This window comes from Crocuta crocuta, unplaced genomic scaffold (assembly GCF_008692635.1).
Source record: "Crocuta crocuta isolate KB4526 unplaced genomic scaffold, BGI_CrCroc_1.0 scaffold72, whole genome shotgun sequence".
Lineage (NCBI taxonomy): Eukaryota > Metazoa > Chordata > Mammalia > Carnivora > Hyaenidae > Crocuta > Crocuta crocuta.
In genome coordinates, this window is record NW_027529427.1 from 8,784,990 (window position 1) to 8,802,975 (window position 17,986).

Sequence of the window (17,986 nt, forward strand, 5' to 3'; positions counted from 1 at the left end):
CTCAAGCACAAAGAATGATCAATAATAGTCCCAAGGTATAGGGGGGAAACTAGTATCAATAAAGAAAGACCCCATGCTCAATTAGCAGATGAATGAACACATGAGGAGGAAAAATATACATAAAGCCAAAAGATTTGAAAATAAATACAATTCATATCTTTGGGGAGATTGCAGAGCATATTACATCTGTTAAATTAAAAAGGAGGAGGAAAAGAAATCATTTTTTTAGTTTATTTATTTATTTTGAGAGAGAGAGAGAGCAGGGGAAGTGCAAGGATAGATAGAGGAAGAGAATACCAAGCAGGCTCTGCGTTGACAGCTCTGGGCTCAGTCCCATGAACTGTGAGATCATAACCTGAGCCAAAACCAAGAGTCAGATGCTTAACTGACTGATCCACCCAGGTGCCCCAGAGAAGTCATTATTAATAAGAACAAATTAAAGAAAGAATTCACAAAAACATAGAGTTGTTGAACTATTCAGAAAATAAGCAGAGCTAAAGAACCAGGTACTGAGCTGAAAGGTCAAACTAGGATTCTCTTAGTACACAGCAAAAAGGGCAAAAAGATTGAAAATATAAAATAAAAATTAACACATGAAGGATAGGGCTGAAAATCCCATCTTTCTAATAAAAATTCAACTAAAAAGAACAGAAGGAATGGAGAGAAGGAAATGAAGGAATGATCAAAGAAAATTTCAATAAAGATCTGAGCCTTCAGATTGAAATGGCCTACTAAATGCAAACTAGGTTTATCAAAAAGTCCCCATTTCAGACACATTTTGGTGAAGTTTTAGAATACCAAGAATATAGAAAATATCCTATAAGCTTCCTAAGAAAAAAAAATACTTTCAAAACTACCAATTTTCATTCGATTTCCTATTAGCAAAAGTACGTACTAGAAAACAAAGGAATAATATATTCAATATTATGAAGAAAATGTACTTTTGGACCTAGACTCCTGTAATGCAGCCCTAATTGGCATTCAAGTAACAAAGCAAAATAGATTCCAAAAGCATAAAAACCCAGAAAGTTTACTCCCTCACACAAACCTTCTCTGAAACAACTATGCAAGGGTGCATTTCCACAGAATGAAAAATTAATCTAAGAAATAGAATAGAGTAATATTAGTAAAGAAGCCATGAAGTTTATAGTTACGAGTTATGAACAAAGAAGTTATAAACCTTATATTAAATCTAAATAGCTTTTAAGGGAGGTATTAGTTATTAAAGAATTATTTTTACCAATTATTGTTAACCAACATATTGTGGTTACATAAAATTTCATTTTAATTTTGAGATACATATTGAAGTATTTAGGGTTGATATAATGATATTACATGAGGTTTGAGATGTGCTTTAAACTATTCCATCAGAGATAAAAGGTGCAGCATAGGGAATATAGTCAGTCCTACTGTAATAGTGTTATATGAGGTGACAGACGGTGGCTACACTTGTGGTGAGCAGAGCATAATGTATAGATTTATTGAATCACTGCATTGTGCACCTAAACTAATGTAACACTGTGTCAACTACTTCAATTTTTTAAGGTGAAAATCCAGAATCCAAAAGAATAAAATAAAATAAAGTAAAATAAAATAAAATAAATACTCCAGCCAAAAGGGGAGAAGGGGAGTGTGGGGGAGATAGATGAAACACAAACAGCAAAATATTGATGGTTGTTAAGATTGGGTGATGGGTACCTGGGGTGTCTTTATACTTTCTACCTTTGTATATGATTGAAATTTTTTGTAATAAATTTTTAAATAAAAAATAATAACTGTTAAGGGAAAATGTCCACCTCAATAGCAATTTGCAAGTAAGAACCAAAATTATCTCAACAAGGTAGGAAGAATGAAGTGGTAGAATAATAAGAAACATGAAAGTGTGCTGACATTCTTCTCTTGTGGAGAGGAAAAGATGCTGTTCAACCCTTTGCACAGCCAGGGGAAAGTGTGTAAATAGATATGTTAAATATTTGAAGGTCAACCATTAGAAAAACAGAAGTGGAAATGTGTACATTCCAAATCACTAGAGGGGGAAAAAATCAGCAAGTAAAACCTTAGCAATTCTACAAAAGAAAGGAAAGGCAAATGAAGGAAGGAAAGAAGGAAAGAAAAAGGGAAGGAAGGAAGAAGAGAGGGAAGGGGGTAAAGAAAATTAGAAAATAAAACAAGATGGCAGGAATAAAAACAGATTAATAATCACTAAAAATTAAATTTCTCTATTAAGAGATACTCTAATGTTGGCTTTAAGAAATCTAACTGTAGCCTGTTTATAATAGAGTAGAGTAAAGTAATGTAAAGAAAATAAAAATAAAGGAATGGAAAAATAATACCAGACAATGCTTCAAAAAAAAAATAGATGTAGTAATAACAATATCAAAAGAAATAAAATTCCAGATGAAAGGCATTAAACAAGACAAAGAGGGACATTTGATATAGATATAAGGTATAATCCATGAGATTATATAACAATCATAAAACCACATGAGCACAGCAATATAATTTGGAAACATATAAATGAGACTAATAGAATGATAAGGAAAAAATGAACACACGCATGCACACACACACACCCAGACAAACACACACAATGGGAGACATTTAAAAATTGACAGATCAAATAGAACAAAATAAAAGAAAGGGTAAAGAACATCTAAAAACAACAATTGATAGGGGTGCCTGGGTGATTCAGTCGGCTGAGTGTCTGACTTCAGCCATGATCTCACAGTCTGTGAGTTCGAGGCCCACATCATGCTCACTGCTGTCAGCACAGCCTGCTTAGGATCCTCTCCCCAGCTCTCTGACCCTCCCCCACTTATGCACACACTCTCTGTCTCTCTCTCTCTCTCAAAAATAAACATTAAATAAATAAATATTTTTAAAACACACAACTGACATATTTAATCTAACAAATTTGTACTCAGTAAATTGCAAAAAAAAATTCTTTTTAAGCACCCAGAAACATTCACAAAAATTAGCCAAGATTTAAATCACAAAGAAGACTCCAATAAATTCTAAAACTTCCTTGACTTCAATACAGCAAAAATTAGAAATTAACCACAAAATCAGTAGTCCCTCCAAAATCTACTCACTTAAATGTTTTGATTCACTGTTCTAATAACTCAAAGCTGAAGCTTACATACTTCTTAGGAAGGAAGGATTGAGAGCAGTGCATCTTAAATTTATAAGATGTATCAATCAATACCAAAGAAAACTTCAAAGCCAAAACTTTATTTTACAAAATTTATAAACCAAACTAATGGATGGGAAAAGAATAGCAAAATAACCCCTAAGTATGAAAGAACTCACTTATTAAAATAAAAACAGAAATTAATAAAATATAAAAAATATTTATCAATAAACCTTAAAACTAAGTCTTTGAAAATACCAGTGAATAGACAAATCTTCATCGAATCCAGTTTAAAAAAAAAAGACACAACATCAAGAATAAGAAAAGAAACACAATTATAGATATGGAAGAGATTTTCAGAATGATAAAAATTTATGAACAGATTTATGCCAAACATTTGAAAATCTAGTAGATGATTTTATATAGGAAAATATAAATCACAAAATTGTCTTAAGAGAAAAAATTTTTAATTAATCACAATAGAAATTGAAAAGGTCATCAAAGTTTTAGTCCTCAAAAAATCCCAAGATACAGTATTTTTATGTGTGATGTCTACCAAAACATCAAAGAATAGATTGTTCCTATGTTACGCAAACTTTTCAGGAACAGCAAAGGGTAGAAAACCTCTTCAGTCATTCCATTTAGTCATTCTGTAAGGCTAAATAAGACTATTACCTTATGTATTAAGAAAGGGAAAAAAGTAGAAAGTATAAATATGAAAATGTATAAACATAACTGTCATTGTTAGCAAACAGCCTAATCCAAGTAGGAAAAAAAACAAGCAAATCAACTCAAAACCCTTAAAACAAGTAATAGAATGAGTAAAGTAGAAGATTAACAAAGAAAAACAATCACTTTCCTGTACTGGAAATTATTAGTTTGGTCAGCCTACTTTAACAAAATATAAAATGAGTGGCTTAAACAACAGGCATTTCTTTCTCACACATCTGAAGGCTAGAAGTTTGAGATCAAGGTCCCAGTTAATTCAGTTCCTGGTGTGACCCCTCTTCCGGGCCTACAGACAGCCACCTTACCGCTGTGTCCTCATATGACAAAAAAAAAAGAGAAAATTCAAGTCTCTCTTTCTGTTCTTAAAAAGACACTAATTTTATCATGGGGGCCCAGCCTTATGACCTGATCCAACCCTTATTACCTCCTGAGACCTCACCTGCAAATTTATTAAGGTTTAAGTCTTCAACATATGAACTTGGTGGGGGACACATTCAATCTATACCAGGTAATTAGTAAATATAAGAGAAAAGAGCACATTCTATCACTTTTTATAGTCAACATTATACTGCAAGTTTTATCCAATGCAATAAAAAAATAAAGAGTAAGAATTGCAGAAGAAACAAAATTAAATGCCAAACAAATTGATTGCCAAACTCAACAACAACAATAGTTTTAAAATGGGCAAAAACCTTGAACAGAAATATCTTCTTTCTCCAAAGAAGATATATGAATGGCCAGTGAGCACATGAAAAGATGTTCGACACCACTAAACATAAGGGAAATGTAAATCAAAACTACAGTGAGATACTACCTCATACTCTACAGGATAGTTACTATCAAAAAAAAAAAAAGTGAAAACAACAAGTGTTGGCAAGGATGTAAAGAAATTGGAACCCTACTCTGGAAAACAGTGTGGAGTTTCCTCAAAAAATTAACAATAGAACTCCCCTATGACCCAGCAATAGCACTGCTAGGAATTTACCCAAGGGATACANAATTGGAACCCTTATGCCCTGCTGGTGAGAAAGAAAAAGGTGTACAGTTGTGGAAAACAGTATGATGATGACTCAAACAATTAAAAATTAAATTACCATATGAATCCTGGACAATGTATAGGTATACCAAATCATCATGATGTATACTTAAAATATCTTACAACTTACTTTAGGAGCACCTGGGTGGCTCCATCGGTTAAGTGTCCAACTCCCGGTTTCAGCTCAGATCGTGATTTCACAGTTCTTGAGATGAAGCCCCGCAAGGCTTCAATGCCATCAGCACAGAGCCTGCTGGGGATTCTCTCTTTCCCTCTCTCTTTGCCCCTCCCCAATGCATTCCTGTGCTTGCTCGCCCTCTCTCTCTCTCTCCCTCTCTTTCTGTCTCTCTCTGTCTCTCTCTCTCTCTCACACACACACACACACACACACAAAATAAACATTCAAAAAAAGAAAATAAATATCTTACAATTTTATTTGTCAATTATACCTCAGCAAAACTGAAAAAACGTTGGCGAGTCTGCAGAACAATGGCATTTGTCCCACACTGACAACTGGAACATAAATCGGACAAACCCTTGGAGAACCAGCAATACCTAGAGAAAGTGAAGACAACCCTAACTTTCACTTTCTAAGCAGGTATCCAAGGCATGGACCTGCATGTTGATTCCAGGGTTCTTTTAACAGCAATAAAGAAGAAAAGAAAAGAAAAGAAAAGAAAAGAAAAGAAAAGAACAGACAAGAAAAGAAAAGAAAAGAAAAGGAAAGAAAAGAAAAGAAAAGAAAAGGAAAGAAAAGAAAAGAAAAGAAAAGGAAAGAAAAGAAAAGAAAAGAAAAGGAAAGAAAAGAAAAGAAAAGAAAAGGAAAGAAAAGAAAAGAAAAGAAAAGGAAAGAAAAGAAAAGAAAAGAAAAGAGGAAAGGAAAGGAAGGAAGGAAGGAAGGAAGAAAGAAAGAAAGAAAGAAAGAAGGAAAGAGAAAAGAAAAGAAAAGAAAAGAGAAAAACCTTTAGTAGGACAGTGGGTTTTTAAAAATGGTATATAGAGTATACTGCTATATGGCAGTTATGATGAATGAACTAGAGCCAAATAGATAAATCTCAAAAACTTAACATGAATTGCAAAGAAAAAAAAAGAAGGACTTTTCAGAAAAGGTAGTTTGTTACCATTTATATACAGTTTTAAAACATTTAAAACGATATACATTTTCATATTTATTAGTGAGTGTATCAGACCATTCAGGGAATGATAAACACCAAATTCAATTCAGTAGTTCCCTCTGGGCAAGAAGGAAGGGGCAAGGGGTGAGGGAAAGATCCAGAGATATGAGATGGGCGCCATGGGTGGTGGACTCTCTCACTGCTCTCCCCTAGGTGTGCCACAGGGGAGGCGTGGCAGGACATCATGCTGGCCTGCATGCCAGGGAAGAAGTGTGCCCCTGAGTCTGAGCCCAGCAACAGCACGGAAGGGGAAACGCCCTGTGGCAGCAGCTTCGCCGTCTTTTACTTCATCAGTTTCTACATGCTCTGTGCCTTCCTGGTAAGCCGGGTGGGGTTGAACAGCCACGGGAGTGAGTGTGCAGCTCAAGGCAGCCCAGGCCCTCTATCTACCTCTGCAGCTTGCAGTCAGGGCAACCCCATCAGAGGAACTGGCTTGCAGAGACTGAGGAGGAATGTCCAACCACACCAGACAAGGGCAGAAAGCCCTGTGCCAGAGTGAGCCCAACTAGCATCTTTCTGGTCAATTCTCAACTCTTCTCATGGTGTCATTGTCCCAGAGGACAGAAGGGATGGGGGGGGGGGGGGGGGGCGGGAGCCTGGAGGCCACCTACGCATTTTTAACACTTTGATGCAGAGTGCAGGAAGAATAGTGTAGAAAGCTGCCCTCTGTCCTTGGCAACACTACCCAGCAATTTGGTATGAGGGAAGCTGTCCAGCCCACATGTGGGGTTCATCTCACACCACTCTGACACAAGCAAGTTCATACCCAAGAGACCCAAGTTCCAGGGGCTGGTGTTTTAAATGATGAATATAGCTGGTCTTTAGAAACGTGGGCTTCTGCCATGCATGACACCAGCTTGCAAAGAAGATTCAAGTGTGCAGGAGGCCCTCTTGTAGAAACTCATCATATCTCTGTCTTGGCAGATCATCAACCTCTTTGTAGCTGTCATCATGGACAACTTTGACTACCTGACAAGGGACTGGTCAATCCTTGGTCCCCATCATCTGGATGAATTTAAAAGAATCTGGGCAGAGTATGATCCTGAAGCCAAGTAAGTTCCCAGAGGGAAAGACTGATTGCCAAAACCCAGAGAACATTATGTGACCATACATATAGTAAAGGTTCAGGACAATTTAGCATTGAGTAGATGGACTGGAAACACTGAATTGCACCAGGCCCCAGGGTCAAAGGTCAAGAGCCAGCGATGAGGCCAGGCACCTTTGGCTAAGTCAGGAATATGTCTGCTATTTTCGGTTGAACAGAAGGAAGGGAGATCCTAGTGTCAGAAATAACTAGTAAGTATTCAAGTTAAAATATTTAGAGTCAAGTAGATCTCACTCCATTCTCACCTCAGGTTCAAAGATACCCTCATAGGTCCATCACATTCTCGGATGACACTCAATAAATGCATTTGGTCAGATGGTTAGATTGCAGCACCAAGTGTCTGTGAGAATCTCATTGTAATACTGAAAATCTCTCCCACCTTAAGCACAGCAGTAGTGGGAAATCGCTCATTAAAATCTAAACATGTATATGTTGGTTTTGGAGTGTTACCATACAATTCTACAACTCTGCACCAGATTTGGCCAACAGGACAACTTGGAGAGCCCAGTACCTGAGTCCTGGGCTGCTAGCTGAAACCATGGCCCTCTGACTGATCTTTGACTCCTCTCCTTCCTCTTATAGGGGTCGTATCAAACACCTAGATGTGGTGACCCTGCTCCGGCGGATTCAGCCCCCACTAGGTTTTGGGAAGCTGTGCCCTCACCGTGTGGCTTGCAAAGTAAGAGATGACATGAGTTCAAAAGAGAAAAAGAAAAAATATGGGAGGGAAGAGGCCTATTTGTCTTGTAACCTTGGTCAGGCCTTGATCCTTTAAGGGACTGAAGACAATATGTTATATGCCTAAAGAAATGAGCATAATCCAGATTATATTTTGAGTTTCCTACCAACAGTCGGTCCTCAGACACCTAAAGGAAAAATGAAGTGAATGCCTCATGACACAACCAGCCACATACCCAGTCTCATCAGGCTGTACCACCTAGGCGTCCTGGAAGACTTCCAGCCAAGGACAGATAGATTAGGGGTTCTCTTCCTGGGATCAGAGGGCTATTAGAGTGTCCATGTATCAGCCTCAGGGACCTGTAAATCCCCAAAATTGTGTGCAAAATCACTGAAACACTCACAAATTGTACCACGGAGAGGATCCATCATGTTCACCATATTTCAAAGAGAGTCCATGACCCCATAAAAGTTAAGACAAGCATCCTAGGCTCTTTAGACCCAACTCTTGCTCATGTTGGCCCTTGCATGACCCTGAGAGTGAGAGCCTCCTTCAGTTGTGCATCCAGGCATCTCCCTTACTTCATTGTAATCCCAACAAGGTAGCCCCACAGTCGCCGAAGGGTATTATTTCCACGCTCTCCCCTCTTCTTTCAGTTCCCATTTCCACCATTCTGTATTCCTTATTGTAATAACAATGAATTGAAAGGGGTTGAGGGAAGTAAGATGAGAGAACTGTATAGAAGACAAATTGAAATTTAACTCTGTGGATAAACCATTCATGGAAAATGAAGAACTGAATTTGTGCTCTGTTTTACTCACTTTTTTCCTCATTTGTATCTCCACTTTGTTCCAAAAAAGATGTTAGAAGATTTCCAAGGGTATAGAAGATAAGAGAAAAAAAGAGCACAAATTAAATATAAAGTCAAAGCACAATGGACAAAAGAACAGGGACAACAAATGTGGCCTGCATGAGGTGACAGTGCGTCTTTGTGCTCTCCAGACTGCCCAGTGTTGAGCTTCCCAGTGGCCAGTCCACAACTGACACTGTCCTTGAGAGTCAAGAGGATCCAGTCACTCAAGAAAATTATAACCCTTTTTGGCACTATAGTTAGTGGGATACTATGTGATCTAACAAATAACATCTTTGACCACATCTTGAAGGCAGATGCCAGAATGGTGCTCTTTCTCATAATTACTCTGGTGTGTGCTGAGGGCTGCACACCAGGGCACAATGCAACAGCAGCTATTTTGGGTGGTGAAAATGGAGGGGAAAGGGCAATCCAATCCTATCCAGTTAATAAGCTTTTAATCCAGCTTGATGCAGAAGTATATTTTTCAATATACAGAAAAGGAGATACGTTACACCTTCTGCATGCAAACCTGCCATTACTGTCTCTCTTGTCAAGGCTTTGGATGAATACTGCTAGTAGGTGGGCTCCTGGCAAATGCTTGGCATGTAGCTGTTCTTCACAGGTGTGAAGAACAGGTACCTCACAGGTAGAGAGCACACCCATATGCCTGAGCAGACATTTGAGCAGAGGAGGGGGTTGGGTAGGCTTACCATCCTTTTGTGGAAGCAAGGGTCTAATAAGGACAATTTCCATTTCTCCTTCACTCTGTGTGGTAGGGTGAGAGTACTTATGGCAGAGCTAAGATTCTCCCCAGAACAGATTTTGAATCCATTTTAGTGACCCATTCCTTAACCCCCACCTCCTCCCAACACACACACACAAGTTTCAAAGCCCCCTCCCGGCATTCTCCTGCCATGGTGGTTCTGTAGGGCTTTTGAGAACTGTTTACCAGCTTTGCCTCCCTTTCCCCTCCAGCGCCTGGTCTCCATGAACATGCCTCTTAACAGTGATGGGACTGTCATGTTCAATGCCACCTTGTTTGCCCTGGTCCGGACAGCCCTGCGGATCAAAACAGAAGGTAAGGATCATCTAGGGGCCACTGGGAGAGCCATTCAGAAGGTCTAGCAGATTAACCAAAGAGGAAGTCAACAGCCTGTAAAGTGCTCTCAGGATCTTCCCATCCTGTGTATCAGAGCAGTGGTTCAATGATAACCTTCATATGCTGAAGAGGCCTGGCCTGCTCATGTTTCCTTTGCTCCCTGAATGGCCTTTTGGCTTTTGGCCTATTTATTTTGAACTCTAGATATCCATCAATTTCTAGAAATGCTTCTGGGTGATATCTTGATACGATAGCTTATAGTTCAAAAAGCAGAAGGTGATGGGCATTACCTGAAGCAGACTAAGTCCCATCTAAATGGAATTTTACTGACTGTGTGTCTCTCAAATGCTTAACTTTCTTTTTAAATTAGAAGTATCAGGAAGGGGTCATATTGGCAAATGGTGACTATGGTCAAGGTCATCACATACAATTGTACAGGCTGTGCCTGGATCAAGGTGCTCAGCTAGCTGACAGGTATGGGTTAAGATCTCACCTGTGCTCTGTTTGTCAGGCCATGCTCCCTCAGGGCTGTGTCCATCTGAAGGGATACCTTCTGGTTTGCACAAATGTGTCCTATGGGCTAGCATCAGCCTTGGCTGAAATAATCTGCTGTCCTTATAATTGATAAGTATTTCCGAACCACTCTGTGGAAAAGGCTATATAGAATGTACCTAAGAAGATGTGATTGCTCTCCAAGAGCCTCTCGTTTAATTGCAGTGTTTCCTAGAGTGTGGTCAAATGACCACCTACCTCAGATTCAGCTGTTGAAGCTTGTTTAAAATGTGATAATGGGGCACCTGGACTTCAGCTCAGGTCATGATCTCATGGTTCATGGGTTTGAGCCCCACATCAGGCTCTGTGCTGACAGCTAGCTCAGAGCCTGGAGCCTGCTTCAGATTCTGTGTCTCCCTCTCTCTCTGACCCTCCCCTGCTCACGCTGTCTCTATCTCTCTCTCTCAAAAATAAATAAAACGTTAAAAAAAATTTTAATGTGATAAGGCATTTATTCTCTCTTCTACTTCAGTTTTCTTTGTAAAGTAAAAATGATAATGATGTGTGGGAATTCAGTTCAGTGAAGAATCCAGAGAAGTGCCATTTCTCAGTTAAATCCTTCCACAAAATAATAGAAACATCTAAAATGAAGGAAAACAAGAACCAGGCCAGCAAGACACATGTCAAAGTAATGAGCTAATCTTTAAAAAATTAAAAATAGTTCAAGTTATGCTGCCAAACTAAAGACAAACAAAGGCTGAAGGAGGCAGTCTAAGACTCTGGCGTAGGAAGACCCTGAATTCGCCTCCTCCCAAGGACACGCCAAATCTACACCCACATATGGAGCAATTCATCCTGAAAAATAGCTTCTGTACAGCAAAGGTTAGAGGCACCACATAGAGAATGGCAGGAAAGATGAAGACATAGTAGCCACAGGAACACCCCTGACCAATGTGATGACCTGCAGTGAGGAGGGATAGCACTGAGGGGCCTGCACCCAGACTCACCTACCCTGGGACATAGGAGAAAAACAATGGCTTATGGGGCAACAAGACTATAAGTGAAGGAAATCCATTTATATCCACTAAATGTGGGGGAAGTACTGGAACTCTCTCCAGGTTGGAGGTACCAACAAACACCACTGTTTACATTTCCCTTTCACCTTAATATTGCAGATGGGAACAGGGTCTAGGTGCTCTAGTTGGCCCACTAGGGTTGCTCCAATTAACCACAGGCCCTTAGCCCACACCAGCTTCCCCCAGATAGCCCCCCCACCCATGTCCATCAACTCCAACCACCCAACCAAGGTGGCCTGGTCTCAGTACACCTCAGGATACCCCTAGCCAGTGTCTGTTCCAGCTCCAGCCATTCCATCAGGGTGGTCCAAGCACCATATGCCCCTTGACTCCCTGAGGAGCTTCAACTCCAGCCAGCCAGCCAAAATGTCCAGGCACATGCAATCTACACAGAGGATGTTCCTACACAAGGCCACTCCTTAAGAATGGGAGAGGCATCTATTCCACCTAATTTGTAGAAACAAAAATGGAAAGTCAACAAAATGAGACAGAAGAATATGTCCTAAATGAAAGAGCAAAGTAAAACCCCAGGGGGGGAAACCTTGATGAAAAAAAGATAGGTAATTTACCAGATAGAGTTCATAGTAATGGCCATAAAAATACCCACCAAACTCAGGATAAAAATGAAAGAACAGAGTGAGAACTTCAATAAAGAGTTACAAAATATAAGAAAGTACAAAACAGAAGTCACAGAGATGAAGAATACAAGAATTGAACTGAAAAATACACTAGAAATCAACAGCAGATTAGATGATACAGAAGAATGAATCAGCAACCTGGAAGATAGAGTAGTGGAAATTACCCAGTCAGAACAGCAAAAAGAAAAAAGAATTTTTTAAAATGAGAATAGTTTTAAGAACCTCTAGAATAACATCAAGTGCACTAACATTCACATTATAGGGGTTCCAGAAGGAGACAGAGGGCAGAAAGCTTATTTGAAGAAATAATCACTGAAAACTTCCCTAACCTGGGAAAGGAAACAGACATCAAGGTCCAGGAAGCACAAAAACTTCTAAAAGAGAACCCAGAGAGACCCACACCAAGGAATATTATAATTAAATTGTAGAAAGTTAAGGATAAGAGGGAAATTTTTATTTTTTTTAATTTTTTAATTTTTTTAAATGTTTTTATTTATTTTTGAGAGAGACAGAGTGTGAGCAAGGGAGGTGCAGGGAGAGAGGGAGACACAGAATCCAAAGCAGGCAGCAGGCTCTGAACTGTCAGCACAGAGCCTGATGTAGGGCTTGAACTCACAGACTGTGAGATCATGACCTGAGCCAAAGTCAGATGCTTAACCAACTGAGCCACCCAGGTGCCCCAAGGGGGAAATTTTTAAAGCAATAAGAGAAAAACAACTCGTTATGACCAAAAGAACCCGCAAAAGACTACCATCATATTTTTCAGCATAAATTTTGCAGGCCAGAAGTGAGTGGGATAGTATACTAAAAGAAAAAACTGTCAACCAAGAACACTCCACCTGGCAAAGTTATCATGCAGAATTGAAGGAGAGATAGTTTCTTAGACAAGCAAAAGTTAAAGGAGTTCTTCACCACGAAATCAACCTTGCCAGAAATGTTAAATGGTCTTCTTTAAGCAGAAAAGAAAAGGCCATAACTGGAAATAAGAAAATGCTGTATATGGAAGAAAAAAAATCACTGGTAAAGGGAATATATATGTATTTATATATTTATATTTATCAGTAAATCAGCCACTTAAAAAGATGGTATGAACATTAAAAAGCAAAAATAGTAATTTAACTATAACTACAATAAGTAGTTAAAGAATACACAAAACAAAAAGATATCAAATAGGACACCAAAAACATAAAATGTTGGGGGTGGTGGGTAAAAATGTAGTGCTTTTAGAATGTGTTCAAACTAAAAAAAAATTGTGTTCAAACTGAAGTGAGTATTAGCTTAAAATAAACTGCTATATATATAGGTCAATATATATGAACCCCATGGTAACCACAAACCAAAACCTACAGTAGATAAACAAAAATAAAGAGAAAGAAACCCAAACATAACTAAAGAACCATCAAACCACAGTGGAAGACACCAAGAGAAGAAAAATGAAACAGAGAAGAATTGTAATAATAATCAGAAAACAATTGACCAAATGACAATAGGTACATACCTATTAATAAATGTAAATGGACCATTAAATGTAAATGGACTAAATGCTCTAATCAAAAGACATAGGGTATCTGAATGTCCAAAAAACAAGACCCATTTATATGCTGACTCATTTCAGATCTAAAGCCACATGGAGACTAAAAGTGAAGAGATGCAAAAGGATGTTCCATGGAAATAGAAACAAAAAGAAAGCGAGTGAGGCAGTACTCATATCAGACAAAATAGACTTTAAGACAAAGACTACAACAAAAGACAAAGAGCATTACATAATAATAAAGCGTTCAATCCAAGAAGAGATTATAACATTTGTAAATATTTATGCACCCAACATAGAAGCATTTAAATATATAAAGCAAATATTAATAGGCATAAAAGGAGAAATTGACATTAATACAATAATAGTAAGGAACTTTAATATCCCACTGAATCAATGGATAAATCATCCAGAGAATCAATAAGGAAATATTGGCCTTAAATGACACATTAAACCAGATGGACTTAATAAGTATATATAGAACATTTCATCCAAAACAGCAGAATACACATTCTATTCAAGTGTACATGGAACATTTTCCAGGATAGTTAAGCCACAAAACAAGTCTCAGTAAATTCAAGAAGACTGACATCATATCAATGGCATGAAACTAGAAATTAATTACCAGGAGAAAACTGAAGGAAAAAAACACAAAAATGTGGAGAGTGAACAACTTATTACTAAATAACCAATGAGTCAACAAAGAAATCAAAGAGGAAAAAAACAAACAAAAATACCTTGAGACAAGTGAAAATGGAGATACAACTTTCTGAAATCTATGGGGTGCAACAAAAGTAGCTCTAAGAGAGAAGATCATAAGGATGCAGGCCTACCTCAAGAAACAAGAAAACTCCCAAATAAACCATCTAACTTTATACCTAAAGGAATTAGAAAAGGAAGAACAAAGCCCAGCATTAGTAAAGGGAAGGAAATAATAAAACCAAAGTGGAAATACACGAAATAGAAATTGAAAAAAAGAAAAGAAAAAAATCAATGAAAGTAAGAGTTGGTTCTTTGAAAAGATAAATAAAATCACTAGCCAAACTCAAGAGAAAAAGAGAGAAGACCCAAATAAATAAAAGCAAAAATGAAAGAAAGTTTACAACTGACAGCACAGAGTACAAAGAGTAAGAGATTTACTACAATTACACACCAACAAATTGGAAAACCTAGAAAAAAATGGACAAATTCCTAGAAACACATAACCTTCCAAGACTAAATCACACACAAAAATTAGAAAACATGAATAGACCAATTATAAGTCATAAAATTGAAACAGTAATCTTAAAATTGTGAAAAACAAAAGTCCAGGACAAGACAGCTTCACAGGTGAATTCTACTAAACATTTAAAGAGTTAGTAGCAGGGAAGCTGGGTAGCTCAGTTGGTTAAGCATCTAAGTCAATTTTGGCTCAGGTCATAGTCTCATGGGTCATGAGTTTGAGCCCCACATTGGGATCTGTGCTGACAGTGTGGAGGCTGCTTGGGATTCTCTCTCTTCCTCTCTCTCTCTCTCCCCCTACCCTATTCGTTCTCTCTCTCTCTCAAAAATAAATAAGTACATTTTAAAAAAATGTTAAGAAGAGTTAATACCTATTCTTCTCAAATTATTCCAAAATATTGAAGAGGAAGGAAGTTTTCCAAAATTATTTTACAAAGTTAGCATTACTCTGATACCAAAACCAGACAAAAATGCTGCAAGAAAGAAAATTACAGACCAGTATTCCTGATCACATAGTTGTAAAACTCCCAACAAAATGTTAGCAAACCAAATTCAACAATACATTAAAAGGATTATACATCAAAATCAAGTGAGATTTATTCCAGAGATGCAAGGATGGTTCAACATCCACAAATTAAGCAATGTGATATACCACATTAACAAAACAAAGGATAAAAAATCATATGATCATCCCAATAGATGCAGAAAAAAGAATTTAACTAAATTCCACATTCATTTTGATAAAAACTCTCAATAAAATGGGTATAGAAGGAATGTATCTCAACATAATGAAGGCCATATATGACAAACCCACAGCTAACACCATACTCAATGGTGTAAAACTGAAAGCTTTTCCTGTACGATCAAGAACAAGACAAGTATTTCCACTCTTACCACTTTTAGTCAACATAGTATTGGAAGTCCTAGCCACAGCAATTAGTCAAGAAAAATAAATATAAGCATCCAAATTGGACAGGAAAAAGTAAAACTATCACTATTTGCAGATGACATGATACTATATAGAGAAACCGCCGAAGACTCCACCAAATCTATTAAAAGTAATAAATGAATTCAGTAAAGTCACAGGATGCAAAACTAACATACAGAAATCAGTGCTACCATATGCTAATAACTATTCAGAAAAAAGAAAGTAAGAAAACAATTCCATTTACAATTGTATCAAAACTAATGAAATACCTATGAATAAATTTAACCAAGGAAGTGAAAGACTTGCGCTCTGAATACTGTCTAAGACATTAATGAAAGAATTTTTTATGAAAGAAATTGAAGATATGAATAAATGGAAAGAAATTTATGCTCATGGATTGGAAGAATTAATATTGTTAAAATGTCCATGCTACCCAAAGCATTTTTAGATATGACAGGGGACTCAGGAATCCATCACTCTCTCTCCATTGCCACCTCTGCTTACTCCTGTGGGCCATCTTCCACGGGAGACTCTCTGGTGTGGCCTCAGGGCAGATTTCACCTCAGATAGTCTAACACCACACCTCTCAACCACACTGCTTCCCCTTTGTAGTAGCAGTAAACACCCCTGTATTGGTTTCCTATACCTATACCAATTACCACAAATTCCTTGGCTTGGACAACACCTATTATTAGCCCACAGTTCTGTGGGCCAGGGGTCCAGCCATGAAGTAGCTGAGTTCTCTGCTAAGAGTCTTACAAAGCCAAGTCAGGATATTGATCAGGATGCGTCCTCTTCCAGAAGCTACAGCTCATTTACATTTTTGGAGGAATTCATTTCTTTCCATTGTAGGACTGGCTCTCAGCTAGGGACCACTGAGCCCCCAGAGGCTGCCTCTTTCCATTCAATTCACAGCATCAGTGTGTGCTTTCTCCCAGGCTACCGCAGCCACCTCGTACTCCTGCTTCCAACTGGGAACAACTCTCTAGCTTTATCTTTTGACCTTCTTCATGCATTACTTTTTTATTTGTTTTGTTTTTATTGAAGTATAATTGACATATAACATATTAGTTTCAGTTGTACAGCATGATTCCATATTTGTATACATTAAGAAATGATCGCCTTAGTAAATCTGGTTATCATCCATCACCATATATATAGTGATCATTTGTGTGTATATGGTTTGTGTGTATGATAAGAACTTTTAAAATCTTAGCAACTATCAAACATGCAGTACAGTATTATTAAACATAGTCACCATGCTATACATTGCATCCCAAGACTTATTTATTTTATAACTGGAAGTTTGCACCTGAGAACTCTCTACTTTTATTTTTTTTTTAATGTTTATCTGTGAAGGGGAGAGAGAGAGAGAGAGAGAGAGAATGAACGAGGGAGGGGAAGAGAGAGAAGGAGACACAGAATCCGAAGCAGGGTCGAGGCTCTGAGGTGTCAGCACAGAGCCCAATGCAAGGCTCGAACCCATGAATGGTGAGATCATGGCCGGAGCCAAAGTCGGACACTTAACCGACTGAGCCATCCAGGTGCCCCGTGAACTCCCTACTTCCAAAGAGCTCATGTGTTAGGTCAGGCCCACCTAGATTCCCTATCCTAAGGTGATAGGAGCTACATAACATAATCTAATCATGAGAGTGAAATCCATCATAGTCACGGTCCCAGGGACCGGGCAGGGTGTATACATATCAATGGTGGTGGGAAGTAGCTCAGGCAGCATCTTAGACTACTGCCCACCACATACTCTTACAGCTGCTATACCACCAGTGGCCCAGAGGCTGCACCAGATAGGCATCAAATTAAGGCTGTTTTACCAATGGAGAAAGTAGATCCAGAGAAGCTCCAAAACAGAACCCAGTGTCTACTGATTCCTACTTCTACACTGAGGTTTTGCCACATCCTCCCCACAGGAGACTCAGCAAAGGATTTGACACCGAGGTCCCCCTGCATATGGATGCTTTATGTGGGGGAAACCTCCCAATCACCCACAGAGGCCCATGAGAAATGCCATGCACCAGAACAGTCCCTCAAGCTCTCTGGCTGGTGTCTGTTGAGCTTAGCTGGGGCAGGCTGTCTGGTGTGCTCCAACTGCAACCCACAAGGAAGCAGCATGTGGGAGTAAAGGGATACCACTGGCTGGCCCAGGCAGCAGGCAGAGAGGAAGCAAAAAAGAATTGCACTGGACGGAGGATGGAGGGAGGGGGAAACATGAGCACAGAGAGCACTACAGAGAGAAAGAGGATGGAGGTGACAATGAGTAGCCTAGAGAGAAAGAGTGA

At 38.6% G+C, this 17,986-nt stretch overlaps 1 protein-coding gene across 12 annotated transcripts in view; it reads left to right on the top strand.

Moving 5' to 3' along the window:
• The window catches only part of CACNA1C (calcium voltage-gated channel subunit alpha1 C), a 654,628-nt gene that overhangs the window by 618,307 nt on the left and 18,335 nt on the right, over positions 1 to 17,986 (top strand). For all 12 annotated transcript variants that reach the window (XM_077759249.1, XM_077759252.1, XM_077759241.1 and 9 more), the window contains 4 exons: positions 6,224 to 6,389; positions 6,995 to 7,122; positions 7,758 to 7,854; positions 9,683 to 9,785. In XM_077759249.1, the coding sequence (XP_077615375.1) occupies positions 6,224 to 6,389; positions 6,995 to 7,122; positions 7,758 to 7,854; positions 9,683 to 9,785 (494 nt within the window). The remainder of the gene's footprint in view (positions 1 to 6,223; positions 6,390 to 6,994; positions 7,123 to 7,757; positions 7,855 to 9,682; positions 9,786 to 17,986) is intronic.